The sequence below is a fragment of the Cladophialophora yegresii genome (assembly GCF_000585515.1).
Source record: "Cladophialophora yegresii CBS 114405 chromosome Unknown aczIN-supercont1.4, whole genome shotgun sequence".
Lineage (NCBI taxonomy): Eukaryota > Fungi > Ascomycota > Eurotiomycetes > Chaetothyriales > Herpotrichiellaceae > Cladophialophora > Cladophialophora yegresii.
This window is the reverse complement of record NW_006913048.1, coordinates 3707579-3724752: the sequence shown is the minus strand read 5'-3', so window position 1 is coordinate 3724752 and position 17174 is coordinate 3707579. Positions and strand designations below refer to the sequence as shown.

At 53.7% G+C, this 17174-nt stretch overlaps 9 protein-coding genes across 9 annotated transcripts; 3 read left to right on the top strand and 6 right to left on the bottom strand.

Moving 5' to 3' along the window:
* Window positions 1–59: 59 nt before the first annotated feature.
* A1O7_06704 (regulator-vacuolar morphogenesis) lies at window positions 60–1163 on the bottom strand (the record flags this gene model as incomplete). Its single annotated transcript, XM_007760705.1, has 1 exon — window positions 60–1163. One exon carries the CDS (start codon window positions 1161–1163, stop codon window positions 60–62), a length of 1104 nt encoding a protein of 367 aa, XP_007758895.1.
* Window positions 1164–1477: 314 nt separating this feature from the next.
* On the top strand, window positions 1478–3301 carry A1O7_06703 (uncharacterized protein; the record flags this gene model as incomplete). Its single annotated transcript, XM_007760704.1, has 1 exon — window positions 1478–3301. One exon carries the CDS (start codon window positions 1478–1480, stop codon window positions 3299–3301), a length of 1824 nt encoding a protein of 607 aa, XP_007758894.1.
* Window positions 3302–3612: 311 nt separating this feature from the next.
* Window positions 3613–5329, top strand: A1O7_06702 (aspartyl-tRNA synthetase; the record flags this gene model as incomplete). The annotated part of the gene is made up of 2 exons (XM_007760703.1): window positions 3613–4602; window positions 4655–5329. The coding sequence occupies 2 exons, from the start codon at window positions 3613–3615 to the stop codon at window positions 5327–5329; spliced, it is 1665 nt and encodes a 554-aa protein (XP_007758893.1).
* Window positions 5330–5618: 289 nt separating this feature from the next.
* Window positions 5619–6179, bottom strand: A1O7_06701 (uncharacterized protein; the record flags this gene model as incomplete). The annotated part of the gene is made up of 2 exons (XM_007760702.1): window positions 5619–5657; window positions 5766–6179. 2 exons carry the CDS (start codon window positions 6177–6179, stop codon window positions 5619–5621), a joined length of 453 nt encoding a protein of 150 aa, XP_007758892.1.
* Window positions 6180–6552: 373 nt separating this feature from the next.
* Window positions 6553–7766, bottom strand: A1O7_06700 (uncharacterized protein; the record flags this gene model as incomplete). The annotated part of the gene is made up of 3 exons (XM_007760701.1): window positions 6553–7427; window positions 7478–7552; window positions 7601–7766. The coding sequence occupies 3 exons, from the start codon at window positions 7764–7766 to the stop codon at window positions 6553–6555; spliced, it is 1116 nt and encodes a 371-aa protein (XP_007758891.1).
* Window positions 7767–8050: 284 nt separating this feature from the next.
* Window positions 8051–9244, bottom strand: A1O7_06699 (uncharacterized protein; the record flags this gene model as incomplete). Its single annotated transcript, XM_007760700.1, has 2 exons — window positions 8051–8909; window positions 9006–9244. 2 exons carry the CDS (start codon window positions 9242–9244, stop codon window positions 8051–8053), a joined length of 1098 nt encoding a protein of 365 aa, XP_007758890.1.
* A 334-nt stretch (window positions 9245–9578) lies between these two features.
* Window positions 9579–10346, bottom strand: A1O7_06698 (uncharacterized protein; the record flags this gene model as incomplete). The annotated part of the gene is made up of 1 exon (XM_007760699.1): window positions 9579–10346. The coding sequence occupies one exon, from the start codon at window positions 10344–10346 to the stop codon at window positions 9579–9581; it is 768 nt and encodes a 255-aa protein (XP_007758889.1).
* A 644-nt stretch (window positions 10347–10990) lies between these two features.
* On the bottom strand, window positions 10991–12859 carry A1O7_06697 (uncharacterized protein; the record flags this gene model as incomplete). Its single annotated transcript, XM_007760698.1, has 2 exons — window positions 10991–12651; window positions 12706–12859. The coding sequence occupies 2 exons, from the start codon at window positions 12857–12859 to the stop codon at window positions 10991–10993; spliced, it is 1815 nt and encodes a 604-aa protein (XP_007758888.1).
* A 322-nt stretch (window positions 12860–13181) lies between these two features.
* On the top strand, window positions 13182–15527 carry A1O7_06696 (uncharacterized protein; the record flags this gene model as incomplete). The annotated part of the gene is made up of 2 exons (XM_007760697.1): window positions 13182–14489; window positions 14541–15527. 2 exons carry the CDS (start codon window positions 13182–13184, stop codon window positions 15525–15527), a joined length of 2295 nt encoding a protein of 764 aa, XP_007758887.1.
* Between the last annotated feature and the right edge of the window lie 1647 nt (window positions 15528–17174).

Below are 17174 nucleotides of genomic sequence, written 5' to 3'. Positions count from 1 at the left end.
TAAGTTGATGTGACAATACGCAACATGAATGAACGCTATCATGACACCGAGCCATCGCGCTACGATATCTTCCCAATTCTCCTCTTTGCGATCTGGATCTTCCCTTGCACTCTATCGACATCTTCGTCGACCATTCTCAGCATGTCGTTCTGCACCTCGAGTTCCTGGTTGATGGCGATGCCCAGCTCTTTTTGCCGTAGCACGATCTTGCGTAACTCCTCGACATCGAGGTCTTGGTCGGCCATTTTCTGCTTCTGAAGTTGCAAGACGCCTTGGTTATCGAGCTCGCGCGTTTCGGCCGTCTCCTTCCCAAGAACTCTACCGCCACCCACCTTCGGCTTGTTGTGCTGAGCACTCCCCATGAGTTCCTGGGTCTGTTGCACGGAAGCGACAGTCTGGTCGAGTTTGGATTTCGTGACCATGGCGTTCAGCAGGTTTTCCAGTCCGTCTCGGTCCTTCTTCGCCGACGCAATCAGATCTCTCCGCCTTCGTAGCTCGCCTTCTCCCAGTTTCTGCCCTCCCCACCCATCGTTCGCGCCCTTTTGTATATTAACCAGTCCTTCTTCCAGTGCCGATATCAGCCCCGAAGCTTTTACCAGGTGGCTCTTTGCAGCAGCGCCGGCTTCATGCTGTTTCTGCGTCGTGGTGGCTTGATCCCGGCTCGTCAGGTTCAGGCGTGCATCTTGTAATTGTGCTTTGAGGTCCCGGTGCACGTCAAGCCATATCACTGGGTCTGTGATCGGGGCGCCTCCTCCACCAGGGCCCGAGATGACGGAGTGTAATGCGCCGGCTTTACTTGACGTGCTGCTTGCGAGTGAGGAAGGGAGGTTGAGGAAAGCGCGCCAAACGCTAGTTGTGCGCCACCTGGAGTCGTCGCATTCGTTGATTGTTTTCAGGTATGTTTCGAGATTTTGGCGGCGCTCTTCGGTGAGCTGCGGGTTCGAGACTGTTTTCGAGAACCACGACTTGCCAGGCAGGCTGCACGGTGGAGGTGCGCCAACTTGATCTGTTAGGCCTGAATGTAGAGTGAGGAAGTCGGAATAGCGCTTCTGGACTGTGAACGAACGGAGAGGTAGGCGGAGCGTGATGTTGTAGATCGTGTACGGCTTGGAGCCTTCAGAGATGGTCGTGTTAGGTATCGATATCTCGACTTGTGGCGCCATGCTGTCTGAGCAAGAACGCAGTTGTGGGATGTTTGATTCGAAGTTGCAAGTTGCAGCCTCGTGAAGCGAGCGCGAAGATCCGCAAGCGAAAGTGACGTCGTGGTGGCAGACGGATCGCCAGGATGTTTGAAAAGCGTCACGGCCACATCACTGCTGGCAGTAAGGACCTCGTCGTTTAGGCACCAACAAGTTGGTTGATGGGACCCCCTTACACAGCTGAGACACTGTGGCAACTTCTTCCTGAGGTATGCTTTGCTCTTTCAGTCATTACTGCCAACATGGCAGTGAATCAACAACCTCCACTGCCACCAAGAATGGCGTCTAGTGCGTCGTATAACAATACGAACCATCCCTCCCCAACACTTTCTCCGAGCCTCAATCCGTCTACGTCTCCCTATCCAGGCGGGTTGCATGATTCACGAGCATCTTCGACACAATCCCTCCGCCCCGTGGAGAGCCCTGGCGACAATCGCAGAACCCTGTTGATTATTTACATCCATGGCTTTCTTGGAACAGAAACCAGCTTTCAAAGCTTTCCGACTCACGTCCATGCCCGACTGACAGCCGCTTTAGCGGAGACTCATGTTGTGTACACCAAGATTTATCCGCGTTACAAATCGCGGAAGAACATCTCTTTCGCACGCGATGATTTCAGCAACTGGCTACAGCCTCATGAGTCGAGCAGAACGGATGTGATCCTGGTCGGCCACAGCCTGGGAGGCATCCTGGGGGCAGAAGTGGCCTTGATCCCTTCCAGTTCGCCCGCAGGCAGCAATGAGCTCTTCCAGCATCGCATCCTAGGGCTTATCGCTTTCGATACACCCTTTCTTGGAATGCACCCTGGCGTGGTGGGTACCGGCATTGCGAGTCTCTTCCGGACGCCGCCGCAACCTTCGTTATCGCCACCCACAGATCCAGATATGTTGTCCGACGCGGCACCCCAAGGTCCGACTTACAACCCAAGATACGCAAACGACATCCGTCTGGCAGACAGAACGGGCAAGCTGAAAAGGTTCTGGTACTTCTGGAACAAGCACTGTGGTGAATTGGCCAAGGCGACCGGAGACTATGTCTCTTCTCACCTCGAATTTGGCGGCTGTCTTGCGGACTACCCGGGCTTGAAGAGGCGCTTCAACGCGGTTCGTGCATTGGAAGACGTTGATGAGACTGCTCAGCCAAGAACGCCAGATGGGAAGTTAATGAAGCGAGTGAGGTTTGTCAACTATTACTGTGCAAGCACGGGGCCAGTCAAGGAGAGATCGCCTTCACCGAGCACTGGGCGTGGTTTGCTTGAGCCCCCAACGAGTGAGCTCATGGAGACATCTACACGGGGGTCGTCGGCAGGAAGTCTTCAACCTTCGACCGTGTCTAGTCCACGACTCTCGCTAGAAGAGCATCGGGATGGTGAGCTGATCACTAAAGACATCAGCGAACTCAACATAGATCCGGACCCTGCTGAAGTCACACCTGCCACGACCGTCAGTGAGCAAGTTGATCGATCGTCGGCAACAGATGCGAGCCTGAGTCCCTTAGATCCCGGATCAGCAGAACTTGGATTATTGCCGCCTCTTCCACCTCTACCAGCGCCACCTCCAGAATTCAACGCCGGGTTGTTTAAAGAAGAGGACGTAGTGAAGCTACTAAGAAACGAACATGACCGCAAGGTCAGGGCATACGAGAGAGCAGCCAAGGACAGAGATGAAGCCCTGAAGGAACGTCAGAAACTTATAGAACGACGGCAGCGCAACAAGCTCAAACGAGAAGAGATGACCAAGAAACAAGCCCAGCAACAAGAGACTCGTGTGCAAAAGGAACAAAAGAAGCGGGCTGCAACACTCAACCCCGAGCACTATGATAAACATCTACAGGCCGAGACAGAGGGCAAGTCGCAGCAGGGGCGGAAGCAGAAGGACCGCAAATTTTGTGCCCTTCCACCCAAGGACCCGGCCAGCGGAAAGCGCGACGATACCTGGATTCGGGTGTACTTCGAGGGTATTGACGAAGTCACGGCGCATACCTCAATGTTCAGCGTTTCAGACACGTACGCGAAGATGGTTGCTGATGTGGTCGAAAGGGTCGAGACATGGATTGCAGAGGATGCGTCGACACGCATGATCCTAGCCGAGATGGATCCATGACACGAGGCGGATAACGACTGTGATGAGTACTTATGAGCATACAAGATACCCTTTAGCGTCAAATACATGAATGAACACTTGATGGGCACATTAGACTCCTGGCTGCGGCAAGGCTGCACATGCTTCGCAAGGCTGTCGTCTCCCATTGATGAACCCCGCCGTGAACTTTTCGAGCAGCCCACTTTGAACTTTCCCCTCGCGTGACTCAAGCACATTCTCGTCTGGGTGTGGTCCACCGTCCACAATTCACTCGCTTCTGTAACGGCGCGATTCCTTCCTCCTTCTATCGCTCATACCTCAGAACCATCGCCATGGAGAACAAGGAAGCCTCGTTACCAACTCACGCCAAAGACAACCCCAATGTCTCAGCCGACGGCGCACCCTCGAAGAACGCTTTGAAGAAAGCGCAAAAAGAGGCCGAGAAAGCCGCGAAAAAGGCCGCTGCAAAGGCCAAGGAGGCAGAACAGAAAGCGGCGCAACAAGCTCAAGCAGCAGAAGATACGGCGACAGGCAACTATGGCCCGTTACCAGACGATGCGGTCGAGATTACCCACCTCAAGAAGCTCGGAGACGATCATGTCGACAAGGAGGTCACCATCATTGTCAGGATTCACAACAGCAGGAGCCAGAGTGCGAAGCTCGCTTTCCTCATGCTCAGACAACAAGGGAAGACCATCCAGGCCGTCGTCGCAGCCACGGGAGACCATGTATCGAAACAGATGGTGAAATGGGCTGTGGGAGTCAACATCAACTCCTTCGTTCGAGTCACTGGTCTAGTCAAGAAGCCCGATCCGCCAGTCGCCTCCGCCTCAATAAGCAACCTCGAGTTACATGTCACTAAAATCTACCTGGTCTCATCCGCTGCCGAACAGCTCCCTATGCAAGTGAAAGACGCTGAACGACCACCGCCAGCACAAGAAAAGGAAGGAGAGGCGGCAGTCGACGCGGAGGGAGTGCCGATTGTCACCTTGAAGACCCGCCTCGATAACCGAGTAATCGATCTACAGACGGAATGCAACCAGGCCATCTTCACCATATCCTCAGCAGTAGAGAGCCTATTCGAAGAGTACATGAGAAAATCAGGTTCAAGGAAATTCAACACACCCAAGCTGCTCGGCGCGGCAACCGAAGGAGGCAGTGGTGTCTTTGAAGTCGGCAATTATTTCGGAAAGAGTGGCTTTTTGGCGCAATCACCACAACTGCACAAGCAGATGCTCATTGCCGGCGACTGCGAGTCGGTGTTTGAGATTGGGCCCGTATTTAGAGCAGAGAACAGCAATACCCATAGACACATGACCGAGGTACGGCGTCCTTGCTTCCTTTGACGTGCCAGCAATGCTGACGATACTGCAGTTCACCGGCCTGGACTTTGAAATGGTATTCAACCACCACTACCACGAGGTTCTGGACTTTGCTGAGCAACTCATCGTCTTCATCATCTCCGAGCTAGATTCCCGGTACAAGGACGAGATCGCCGTGGTGCAGAAGTTCTTCCCTCGAGCCGGGGACTTCCATCTCAAAGACGGCAAAGCCCTGCGCCTGAAATACTTTGACGGCATCAAATTACTGAAAGAAGCCGGTGTTGACACAACCGAGCAGGACAACTACGTGACAGACCTGACGACCGCCCAGGAGAAGAAGTTGGGACAAATCATCCGAGAGAAGTACGACACGGATTTCTACGTCCTCGACGAGTTCCCCATGGTAGTCCGCCCGTTCTACACCAAACCGCATCCGACAGACTCCAAATTGAGCAACTCGTACGATTTCTTCATGCGCGGGGAGGAGATCATGTCCGGCGCCCAGCGTATCAATGATGCCGCGGAGTTGGAGGCGTCGATGCGCGCGAAAGGTGTCGACCCGAACGCCGAGGGGTTCCAGGACTATGTCAACGCCTTCAGACAAGGATGTAGACCGCACGCTGGTGGTGGGTTGGGATTGAACCGGATCGTCATGTTCTTCCTTGGCTTGGACAACGTGAGGCAGGCGACGCCTTTCCCTAGAGACCCGCAACGATTGAGGCCGTGAAGAGACCGTGTGCAAGGTGATACAGAGAGATCCGCAGAGATTGACGCCGTGGGGAAGCAGTGTCCAAGGTGGTACAGATGTTGTTGACTAAAGAGCCGTCCTGAACTGCCATCCCGGCCTTGGTCAATTTGGCCCCCGTAGCAGTGGGAGGACCAAGAAACGAATCACGAATCGTGGCACGACGCATGGAAAGGCGTAGACGAATACAAAAGAACCGAAAAGACAGTTTTAGAAATGTAAGACCATTCAAGATCTTGGAGCATCATCCAGTGTCCACTTCTCTTTCCTTCTAGTCATCCTTGAGCGCATTCGCAACGGGAGCGGAATCCTATCCACAACACAACCTCACGTTAGCCTGTGCTATGAGCGCACTTCGCTCTCTCAACTCCCTCCCTTCACCCCAGGACTTCGGTGAGGCAAGAGTAGTTGAACTCACCAAATAAACCTGATAAAACCTGAACCGCAACCCCCCCTCCTCATCCTCGCCCAGCACCGCCCGCCCAGCCCACTGCACGACCACCTCCCTCCCGTTCTTCAACCCATACTCGACGCTCCCGTACAGCATGACCTCGCGGCTGCTACCGAATGGAAAGATCTTCTCCAGCGTATGTTTCCGCCGCTGGATGGGCCCGCTCCACAGACCCCTGCGGAGCTCGAGGATGCCCTCGGACCCGCGCGTGGATTTGGTGCCCATGACAAAGTCGGCGTCGGGGAGGAACGAGGCCACGTAGGCGTCATGCGCCGAGGGGGTGTCGCTTACTTGGTAGAATTTCTCGAAGAAGGGCACGATGCGGGGGTCGAGGGTCACGCCGGGGGGGACCGCGCCGGTGTATGTGGACGTGGACGTCATTTTGGCAAGGCGGGGGGAGCGGAAGTGGAATTGTGATAGTAATATTTTGCGGATACTGGTTGAAGCAGAATGAAATCGAAAACGCAAGCTCAAGACTGTTGGAACAGGAAAGCTAATGGCGAACATTTGCTTGATTGCTTGCTACATGGATGAGGCACACTGAACTTCTCTTCACGATCCCCGCACGCAGGTGCTAGGGGGTGGTTCAGAGAACTCGCATCGGATGCTGCACGCAATGCCAGGCAGTGGAAGGCGTACAGCAGCGCTTGGGCTCGAGATGAAGCCTGTCAATACCTCTCAAGGTTTGGTTTTCTTTGCGAAAGGTGCAATGCTCGACATGACTACTTCCTCTGACAAATTCTTTCCTTTCGCCTCATCCGGCCATCTCGTAAAACGTCCCATTCTGCCCAGGCAATCTCAATCCTCCGTCATGTGTTGGCCTCACAGGTGACGCTCTTACTGGACTTCCCTCGACTTCTGATCTGACCGTGCTGGCTGGCCTCGGCGGGTAAGCATACTCGTGGTACACGGGCGCCGGAGACGCGCTCATGCTCGTCACGCTCTCGTCCGCAGGGAGTTCCGATTTGTGACCTGACCAGGCTGGGCTTCTCCAATCGGGGTCGGTTGTTCGTCGCTCGACTTGGGGAAGCGTGGGCTCTCGCATTGGTGGTGGTTCTTCTGCCTTTGCTTCGTCCTTTTGAGATCGCCGCCGCATGCACGCGAAAATTAGCCAGGCTAGAACTGCAAGGACTGCTGTTCCGCCCACCGAGCCTAGTGCGACCCCGACCTTTGCTCCGGTGCTTAAGCCGGAGCTCGTGGCTGGCGGAGCTGAGGTTGCTGCAGGTGCCGCAAAAGTCGAAATTGGGTTTAAGGTTGCGCTGGGTCCTTGACTCGTAGATGCAGGTGTGAATGAGGTTGAGGCACTATTCGTTGAGCTGGAGCTGGTCGGGGAAGAAGTACTGGTGGTTGTGTCGGGGTCCAAAGAGAAGCCGAAGGCCGAAGCAATAGAGTGTTCCGTCGACCACGTATCAGCATCTTTCCATGTGACAGTCTGCCCCTTTGTCGCTGGTAAAGACATGATATTCTTAAGAACAGACGAATCGCTGAAGGCAACAGTTCTCGAGTCTTCATCCGGACACCAGCAGTATGATGGTTTGGTAACCGTGGTCGAGCCCGTCTCTTTCTCGTCACACGCAACCCATTCGTTCGAGGTTCCGTTGCAGTAAACCAATCCAACCCATTGTTCATCTGGAAGGCTGTTAGCGCTGGTGGTTGCAATCTGTGTAGCTGATGCATACCTTCAAAGGTTTTCTTGGGACATATTGGATCGTCGTATGTTTCAATAGTACAGCCGGCGAGATAAGTCACTCCATCTGCGGAACATGAGCTGTGCGAAGATCGAAAAAGATGGAAGGCCCTACACTGGGCATTGTAGCAAGCACCTGACGAGAGGCACATATCCAGGCTCTCGCAGCATACCTTGGGACCGAGTGCCGCGTTGCCGCACGGAATATATCTTGAATCAGCCTCATAGCCATCGTAGTAGTAACATGTCCCGTTAGAGATGTCAGGATTGTAGGCGCCCATGGTGAGCTGGAGGAGAACAGATACGAAGACGGCCAGCGCGGGAGACGACCTCGTCATGGCGTGAGAGAGGACTGTGTGACCATGCAGCAGGTCGATATATCTCAGGTGCAGATTCCAAATGTAGGTTGAAGAGCCGGCAGTAGATGTTTGTTGGCGAGGGTGCAGTGTGAGACACGTCAGGCTGTGTTAGACGCAGCTTGCCGTGGCTGTGGTCCGATTGAGAATCGCCTTAGTTACTTGCGCATGGCTGGCTGGTGCGGCAGAAGGGCGCAGCTCACTTGTCTTCATCTCACTTCCTCATGAAGCCATATCGTCCGAGCATCCAGCAGGTCTCTTTGACCATAAACCTCGCCCACAACCGTGACTATCATGTCCACCGTCCTGCTTAGCAACTTCTCCCGCCTCATACCACTGTTATCCGGCTTCTCCATCACCAGACCCTGTCCATCTAGGTGGCTCGCAGTGGACTCAGCTGAGTTTTTCTCAGCAGTCTGAGCTGTGGGCACTGTTCCACCTATGTTCCCATCTTCATCATCAATGTCTATATCCACAGGCTGATGGTCCCCTTTTGACCGCAGGGCTACCTGCGCCAGTTGCCTCAAGTCTCCTACCTCCTCGCTTGACATTTCCCCACAGTCACGACACTTGCCTAAGATGGCCCACACCCAAGCACCAACCCGCGCCACCTTGATCTGGTCCCCAACCCGCAGCAGTCTCTCCAGCTCCATGCCGAGGAAACTGACGAGTTCCACCACTGTGCTCGAGTCCATGCACGCCAGCTGAACAGGATGGGGGTCTGTCGAAAGGATGTGGTCGACCCACTGCGTCCGGACCTTGTTCGTATTTTCGGGAAATGATATGAATTGGTCCGGTCGGAGAGTCTGCACCGCAGATAATGGAGGGGAACATCGCAGGGTTTTTCGGATGAGGTTGAATTGCCGGAGGAGAGCATCGTAGTATCGTGTCTGCGCAGGTGGAAGAGAGGAGGCAGGCTCGACAGCTGTAGATCGCTCGTGGGTTGCCGCATATGTCCCGTCGTGATAGTATCCTCCTTCTTCAATCTCCCCCTCTTCTTGGCCAACCTCTTGGTGAGCATATGCTCCCGATGCTGTCAAGATGTGCGGGACATGTTTGGCCTCAGATCTAGTGGGAAATGCGTCTCGTCAGCCCGAACTTCTGCATGACCTGAGATGCGATACTCAGCAACGGGCATTATGGCCTTGACATGAAAGAACTTACCGCACCATCCTCAAATAGTCGATCCCATCACTAGCAGGGCCGTAGAAGAGCTCATCGTCATCAGCTCCAAGTCCAGGGAATGCGCCAGTCTGCCCAACGCGATCATCAAACCGAGGAGTCTCATGGCTTTCTCCTTCAGACTCGTAGTTGAGATGGGCGCCAGGGATGTTGCGTCGCTTGGGCGAGGGCGGCAAATCGTCCGGCTCGGGCGATGAAGTATTGCGGCGTTTGCGCGACATCCTGGACGTTCTCTTCAGCCCATATTGATCTTGATCACCGTAGGGGTCGATGAGTGGGAGCGTGGATTAGAGGTGAACCAAATTGCGGTTCGTGGCTAGATGGCTCGCTTGTGGCATTGCTTAATGTGGAGGATCAAAATGTCCTCGAGAGCGCCATTGTACCGAGTCCCTACCCAACAAGCACGGTCATTCTGCTAGTGTGCTATGTCCTTCAATAAAGATTACTGACAATTAAGAATGAGCTGTCACTGTGGTATAATATGAGGCCTTCACAGTTAAGATATCGCCGCCACGATGATCCCATACCAGCCTTTTACTACCATGCAAGGCACTCTCAACTCCCGGACGATGCTGCTCCAGCCATGACGGCCATCTGTGCACACCGTCTGCGGTCAATCTCCTTCTTAAGCATCACTAGACATGTCGCGACGATCAACGCCTTATCCATGTGGCTTGTAGCGTCCTGGTCGAGAATAAGCTGTCCACCATTGCCGGCGCTACATCTCGAGGTTCCCTCCATGCGAGTCCCTTCGCCTCTATTCAACTGAGCCAGAATCTTTCCCGTCTCTTTTTCTTCCAGGACGATAACATTGACTTTCTTGCCGTTGGTGTCCTTTGTGCACGTATAGCTCCATTCGAATACGGAGCCGTCAGGAGTGGTGAAGTTGGTGGTTCGAGAAATGCACTTCCCATGGACTGTGACAGTATCCACGTCGTCTTGCCTTTCGAGGAGTTTGAGTATTGGAGGACGCCCCGGGCCCCAGTAGTAAGTTGTGCTGATCAAATCCCCTAGCTTCGGGTGACTGAGAACAGCGCTGCCGGAAGATTTCTTAGCTCTCGTCGAGGTATATGCCACGCTTCCGTCGTCGTGGAAAATCTTGGTGACGAGCTCTGAAGATGGAAGAGGGAGGCGGAGGGCGCCTATACCATGTTGCACAATATGCAGGACTCTGCTGGGGCGGAACCTGGAATCGTTGAGGAGAGTCCGTACATGTGAGGTGTCCGAGTAGGTCGATGCTGACGCAGATTGGATGACAACACGCACCTCTTTCTCTTTCAACGATGGGATTTCGTTCTTGATTTCAAGGTAGTCCACAGTCATGTTGCCGGCTTGAGAGAATAGTTCGAATCGCTGATAATTCTTATGTTTAGAACAGAACAATATGTTTTTGTTCTTCGCGTATGTTGAGGGCGTCAACGTCTGCAACTTCCAGGGCTCTGATATACCTGATCTTTATATCTTCCATTAGGTCCACAACCCTAAGTGCTGTTGGGTGAAATGGCTGTGCTTGTTCATCGTATTCGGAAAGACCCCAAAGGCATGTCGATATGAGAGGCATGATTGGTTGGTTGGACGAGGCAAACTCCAGGGCGATCCAAGACTCGCTCAGCCACGGCAATCTTGGTAAGGACGGATTCATGGCGATTCGCTTGGCTCGACAATCAGTCCTGGTCATACTAGAGTTAGTGGTGGCTGAACAGGCGACCGCTCTTCGTTCGCGCACTTACACTACCAAGCGAGCTAGTCGGTCAACGGCGCAAGTCGACATGGAGGACCATTACTATGCTTGCAAGGTTTCGAAGACCTATCTGTATGAGCACTCTGTTGCGAGAATGTCCTTTCTGAATGGCCTGGGTATCTTCCGGTGACAACGTCGTAAGGAATCCTGTATCCTGGCGACCCGGGTTCCGGACACGGCGTTCGTTGCTTGCCTGCAACGCGCACCTCGACCGACGAGATCTTTTTCATGATGGACCAGCAGTCGTTGTCGGTGATTCTCTACCTTCGCACGGGGTGGCCACCACAACATCTGGCAAATCTCTTATGTCCGTGAGTGCACCCAATGTTGCACCGCCTTCCTCGACCTCTCGCGCCAAATCAACGACCCTCATGGCATCAACCCTCAGAGTGCCAGTCTCAAACGCGACCATCTGAATGTCGCTCTCGTGGCACTGACCTGGTGCTAGGGGTCCGATTCGAAGCTCAGCAGTTAGTGCCATCAGATCGGTTTCAGGCGTGGTGGAATGCGAGTGATGCATGGCGTAAACCACGTTCTCGTCTACTATGGCCTGTGCAATATCGGTATCTTCCCCATTCTTTGTGTGGCGCCTTTCGCTGGGAGAAAATGAGGCAGTAGATGATTTAGGCGCATGTCGTTTGGCGAATGACTGTGCTTGAGTAACAAGGCGCTGGATCCGCGGCAACGGGATAATTGCAACCTTTGCTGTCTTGCTCGAATGGTTGACCACAAGTACTCGCCATGAAAACGCTTGCCCGACTACAACCGGCTCTGCCGGCGCTGTGAAAGATATTGAAAGGCCGCTCTTTGCGGTCACGTCAAACGCTGGTTGTAGGCTGGTGGCCAAGCTGGTAACTGCCGGGTCGCTGCCGTTCATGTTGTTAACAGGAAGGCTCGTGGGTCGATTTTGACGTTGTATGGGCTGCGACGGCGGTCCAAAAGATGGGTTTAGTGCTTGCGTGAAATCAACATGAGTCGTCCAATCCATCACCAGAACAGGGCGGCAGACCTCGCTGAGTCGTATGTCCAACTTGATGACAATTGATAAGACGTCAACATTTCGAGTTGATAGCCCAATGCCGGGAGCGAGGTTCGAATCCTGGGTTTGGTGAAGTTTGTACAAGAACGTTAAACAGTCCCCGGATCGACATTGCATTGGTAAAAACCCTGGCATCAGAGAACCGGTTCGACCATTCCTCAATGATAGATCGACCTGCCGAATAGTAGCGTCTATCTGGACAAAGGGGATAATGTCCATGTCTAGGAGAGCAATTGTGCTTGGCGTCACAGAGACATTGTTGATCTTGTGATATCGGATTCGTGTCATTGTCGCTGGCACTGCTCTACGCCGCCTTGACGGAACATGCTGAATGTGAGTGCGGTGTTTGTGAATTGCTGTGACAGGCAGTACGCGCTCAAGCCTCGAAGCGGCAAGATATGGCGGATTATCTTTCAAGCCTGGTATGAGGCGCATTGGCTCGAGGATGTTTGCCTCAAGCGGTTGAAAGGGAGTGAGATCACCGGCCTCCTCTGTCAGGTCCTGCTGAAGGCCATTGACAATGGCTGAGGGTATCAGAATAATGCTGAGCTGAGGAACGCGGAATCTGGGTCGGTTGAGGACTATTTGGGACTCCCACACAAGAGTCAAGCTCTGACCGCCGTCCGCTGACTCGGTTGCGAGAACGATGGGCTCGGTTTTCTCAATACCCTCAGCTGAGAAGACCAAGTCCTTTGGTGGCGCGGAAGGGCGTGGGCTTTGCTCGCTGCCGGATGTTTCGTCGACGGCCCACACATCTATCTTGAGCGATAGCCGTGCAAGGTACGCATTCAATGAGATTTCGTCACAACTCGGCACGCGTATAACAGCCAAGGCCCTCAGCCGTTCATCTGATCTAGGTATGAGTAAGATAGAAGGCCACAAGAGTTAGCGATCCGGCGTACCAAAGAACAGCAGCTCCCTCTCTTTTACCGCGAGCAAGCGACTGTCGCTTATTTGCGCCTCTGCTCCAGCTTGGAGAATATCAGCCACCTCGGTCACTGTGTCCTCAGGGATAATGGCGTCTACCAACGCCGACCTGAAAAAATCCTCCTCCATCTTGTTTCGAGTGGGGTGATGAGGGATGATGGAGCATTTCTTACGTCCACGCTGCCAGTGTAGCAGATGCAACAATATCAGCCCCAAGTGTTAGTCACCGGACAACTAGGGACGAACTGACTAATTATGTGAAGCCAGAAGAGTCGAAGTTCACAAGCAAATCGGCCGCTTACGTAAGGCTGCCAGACAAATTATCTGCATCGTTCTCACTACGGTTCTTTCCATCCTGCATCCGTCGCCCTTGCAGCTCACAGTCCCTAGACAAAGTTGCGCTTTTCTTCTTGTTCATCAACACCGTCTCCTCATTGACCTTGCGACGAAGATGAATGGCCTGCCCCCAACGCCGGGCCCCTGGCGAGAGGCACGCGCTCCGGATGGGCGCACCTACTTCTATCACACGGTCACGAAAGAGACGCGATGGACCAAACCTACCGAGCTCATGACTCCGATCGAGAAAGCCCTTGCATCTCAGCCATGGAAAGAACACAGCACTCCCGACGGCCGAAAATACTACTCACATTCAGAGACTAAGCAGACGACATGGGAGATGCCGCAACAGTATCGAGATGCCCTGAACTCGGTCCAACTCCCGCCCAAGCCCGTCCAGCAGGCGCCTGCCTTTGTCGCTGGAGGCAGCACTGCGCTTCAATCATATCGCGAGCGGGACGACCACATCCCCTTGGAAAGACCGCGTACCGAGAACGGGATCACTGTACCACCTATCACCAAAGAGGTCGTTCCTGACTACTCGAGCTTCGAAGAGGCAGAAGCTGCCTTCATGAAGCTCCTGCGCCGATCAAATGTCCAGCCCGACTGGACTTGGGAACAGACTATGCGTGCTACAATCAAGGATCCCCAATACAGAGCGCTGAAAGACCCGAAGGACCGAAAAGCGGCATTCGAGAAATATGCAGTCGAGGTTCGCCAACAAGAACGAGAGAAGGCCAAAGAAAGACTGGCTAAGCTACGCACAGATTTCGGTAACATGTTGAGGACACATCCCGAGATCAAGCATTACAGCCGATGGAAGACCATCCGACCCATTATTGAGGGCGAGACGGTGTTCCGCTCGACAGACAACGAAGATGAGCGTAAGCAACTTTTCGAAGAATACATTGTCGAGCTTAAGAAGCAGCACATTGAGCAGGAAGCCGCTGCCCGCAGGTCAGCCCTGGATGACTTGGCTGCAATTCTCAACGCGCTCAATCTCGAGCCTTACACGCGATGGTCTCAAGCCCAGCAGATTCTTCATAACAACGAGCGGATTCAGTCTGATGAGAAATTCAAGCTTCTGAGTAAGTCAGATGTTTTGACGGCCTTTGAGAACCATATCAAATCGCTCGAAAGAACCTTCAATGATGCACGTCAGCAGCAAAAGGCCACCAAGGCACGACGCGAGCGGCAGAACCGTGATAGGTTCATGGAACTACTGCAGAGCTTGCGCAGCCAAGGCAAAATCACAGCCGGCACGAAGTGGATGACCATTTTGCCTGAGATCGAGGAGGACCCGAGGTATGTTGCAGTGCTGGGTCAGGCTGGATCGACACCATTGGACTTATTCTGGGATCTTGTGGAGGAAGAAGAGAGAGCTTTGAGGGGCAGACGGAATGATGTATATGATGTTCTCGAGGTACGCTGGTGGCCGCCTTCTGCATTCTGGACTCTCGCTGATTACCTGCAGGACAAACGATATGAAGTGACACCTAGAACTTCTTTCGATGAATTCCTTGATATCATGCTTACTGATCGACGAACAGCCCCTATCAATCGCGACGTTCTCCAGCTCATCTTCCAGCGACTGCATGACAAGGTCGTTCGACGGAGCGAGGACGAGAAGCATGCAGCAGATCGCCATCAGCGCAGAGCGGTGGATGCACTTCGCTCACGCATCAAGCATCTTGAACCTCCGGTGCGTATGACTGACTCCTGGGAGGATGTTAAGCCACGAGTGGAGAAGACAGATGAATACCGTGCCGTCGAGGATGAGGGTCTGAGAAAATCTGCGTTTGAGAAGGTGATCAAGCGACTCAAAGAGAAGGAGGAAGACGCTGAACGGGACCGAGATCGAAAACATTCGCGACGTACAGACGATCGAGATCATCGCAACGGCCATCGGGAAAGCAGGTACAGTCGACTCTCGAAGTCCCCGGAGCCCGATGCCTACGAGGAAGACCGTCGCAGAGCTCAAGCTGCTCGTGAGAAGCAGTACCGCAAAGCCAGCGGGTTCAGCCCGCCACCGTCGGTTCGCGATCATAGAGACCGTGACGAGCGACATGGCCGTCTTGTCCGCGATCGCACTCCACCACCACGCCACCTAAGTGGCTACGACCGGGAGCGGCGTGATCGCGAAGCCGACCGTGAACGCTTGTATCGCACAAGGGCTGAGCCTCGTGGCAGTAGAGACGAGCTCAACTACGGCGAGGAGTCAAGGAGCGTGACTGGCAGCGATCGCCGACGACGGCGGGAGGGTAGTGAGGACAGCGTCGAGAGCGGCCGCCGTAGTGCCAAACGATATCGTCGTGACAGGAGATCACGCTCTCGTGAGAGGGGAAAGACTAAGACTCCGGAACCTTCCAGTATGAAGAAAGAAAAGGAAAATGTCCAGGAGTTGCCCGAACCAGCCGGAGTGCACTCCGGGTCGGAAGAAGGGGAGATTGAGGAGGATTGACAGGGGCCGCTGGAAAAAGTTTTCGACGAATCCTTCACCAGGTCAGTACCCTGTGGCTCCGGTTGACTCCCTCTCACAAACAGCCGTTCCTTGCTGCTCGGCGGCGGTCCCGCTCGTGGAAGATGTCGATCAGACAGCAGAAGGAGGGACGACGTCCGGAAAAGGCAGCCTGGGACACAGGTGTGCCCTGCTCAGTCTTAAAATGATAGCAAGAGTTGACTCAACACCATCACCTTGATGGCGCGATTGACGAGGTATGTAGTGCCTCAGTGCTTAGACTTCTAATCATAAAAAGTTCCAGCTTGTTGTGTTCCAATTACGTGTCATACTACCCCATGTGAATTACTAAGGAGTTTGGATTGCATGTCGGCTGTCACTGCTCAATTTTGCGCTTCTTGGGATAACCAGCACCTGAGATGGTATGCCTTGTCTTGCTTTCTTATCCTCACGCTGCTGCTCCTCGACCTTGTGGTCGGCCGGTCTGATGTTGGAGGTCCACTACCAGCCACGAAAGAGCCTTGTCCAAATGTCGAGACGACTTGTTTCTTACCAAATGCGCTTCTCAGGAGAGCTTAGCTCAGAAAGTATGACCTGATGCAGGCACAGCGGCAGTGCCCAGGACGCGGACCACTGCAGACTGGCTGGGCTTGGGAAATAATGCGCACTGTCTTCCTTCCTGCAGCCTTCTACATGCTGTCAATCGTAGCTCGTAATGTGCCAGCTGATCTGGCCTTGATGGGCCGATCTTCCCACACGGATTACTGTACGCCGCGAGGCATGCTTAATCATCAGCACCGACATCTAGTCGACAGCCGGCAACATTGGGCTGACTCCTGCACATGCAAGACAATTGAATCGCAGCAAGCTCGACAGATCACTATGAATACCGTGGCTGTGGCGGTCGCTGGAGGTTGCCTGGCCGCAAACTGCGATGCACTTCCCGGCAAAGCAACCGTTGCTCTTCTGTCAAGCTTCTAGGGGTCCCAGCAACGCCTGCAGTTGGGCAAACACGAATTCATTTAACTAGTTAGCTGCTTTCTCGTGATTTTTTCTGTTTCTGTTGAGCAATCTGGCCCCGATTCAGACCTCGAGAAGCGATGTGGTTTGTTCTTTAACGTGGCAACCACTTGAATCTCTCTCTAATGGCGGGATTCGGCCTGCACTGGCCAATAACCCAATATGAAGGCTCGCCCACCTATATGGTATCATTTCGTGTAATAGGCCTTATCCGTTTGGAGCTGAGCCGTGCCTGACTGAACTTATCGACAGTTCTCGATTTTCATTCTCACCGTTTGGTAAGCCCTTCACGTCACCAATAGGGCATCAGCGATCGTTTCATGCGTGACTCAAAGTCATGGAGAGGAATGGTATTCATGAGCGGGTTAGTGGGACATCTTTTGGCTATTGGGACAAAGGAAAGATCGTCAAGCGCCTGTGCCGCTGCAATCATCATGCTAGGTACAGCACAGTGGGCCAGGAGGGCATCGATTTTGCCGGACATGGACATCGCCTTCTGAAGTACATAAGAGCCCCTTGCGAGCAGGAGTTCATGGCCCTTGCTGAGGCAGCTGGTCTGATGGACAGTCCGGGTCTTGCTGAGAGCTCCTCAGCAAAGGCTGTGCTTTTTCTCGTCAAAAGACGGAAATC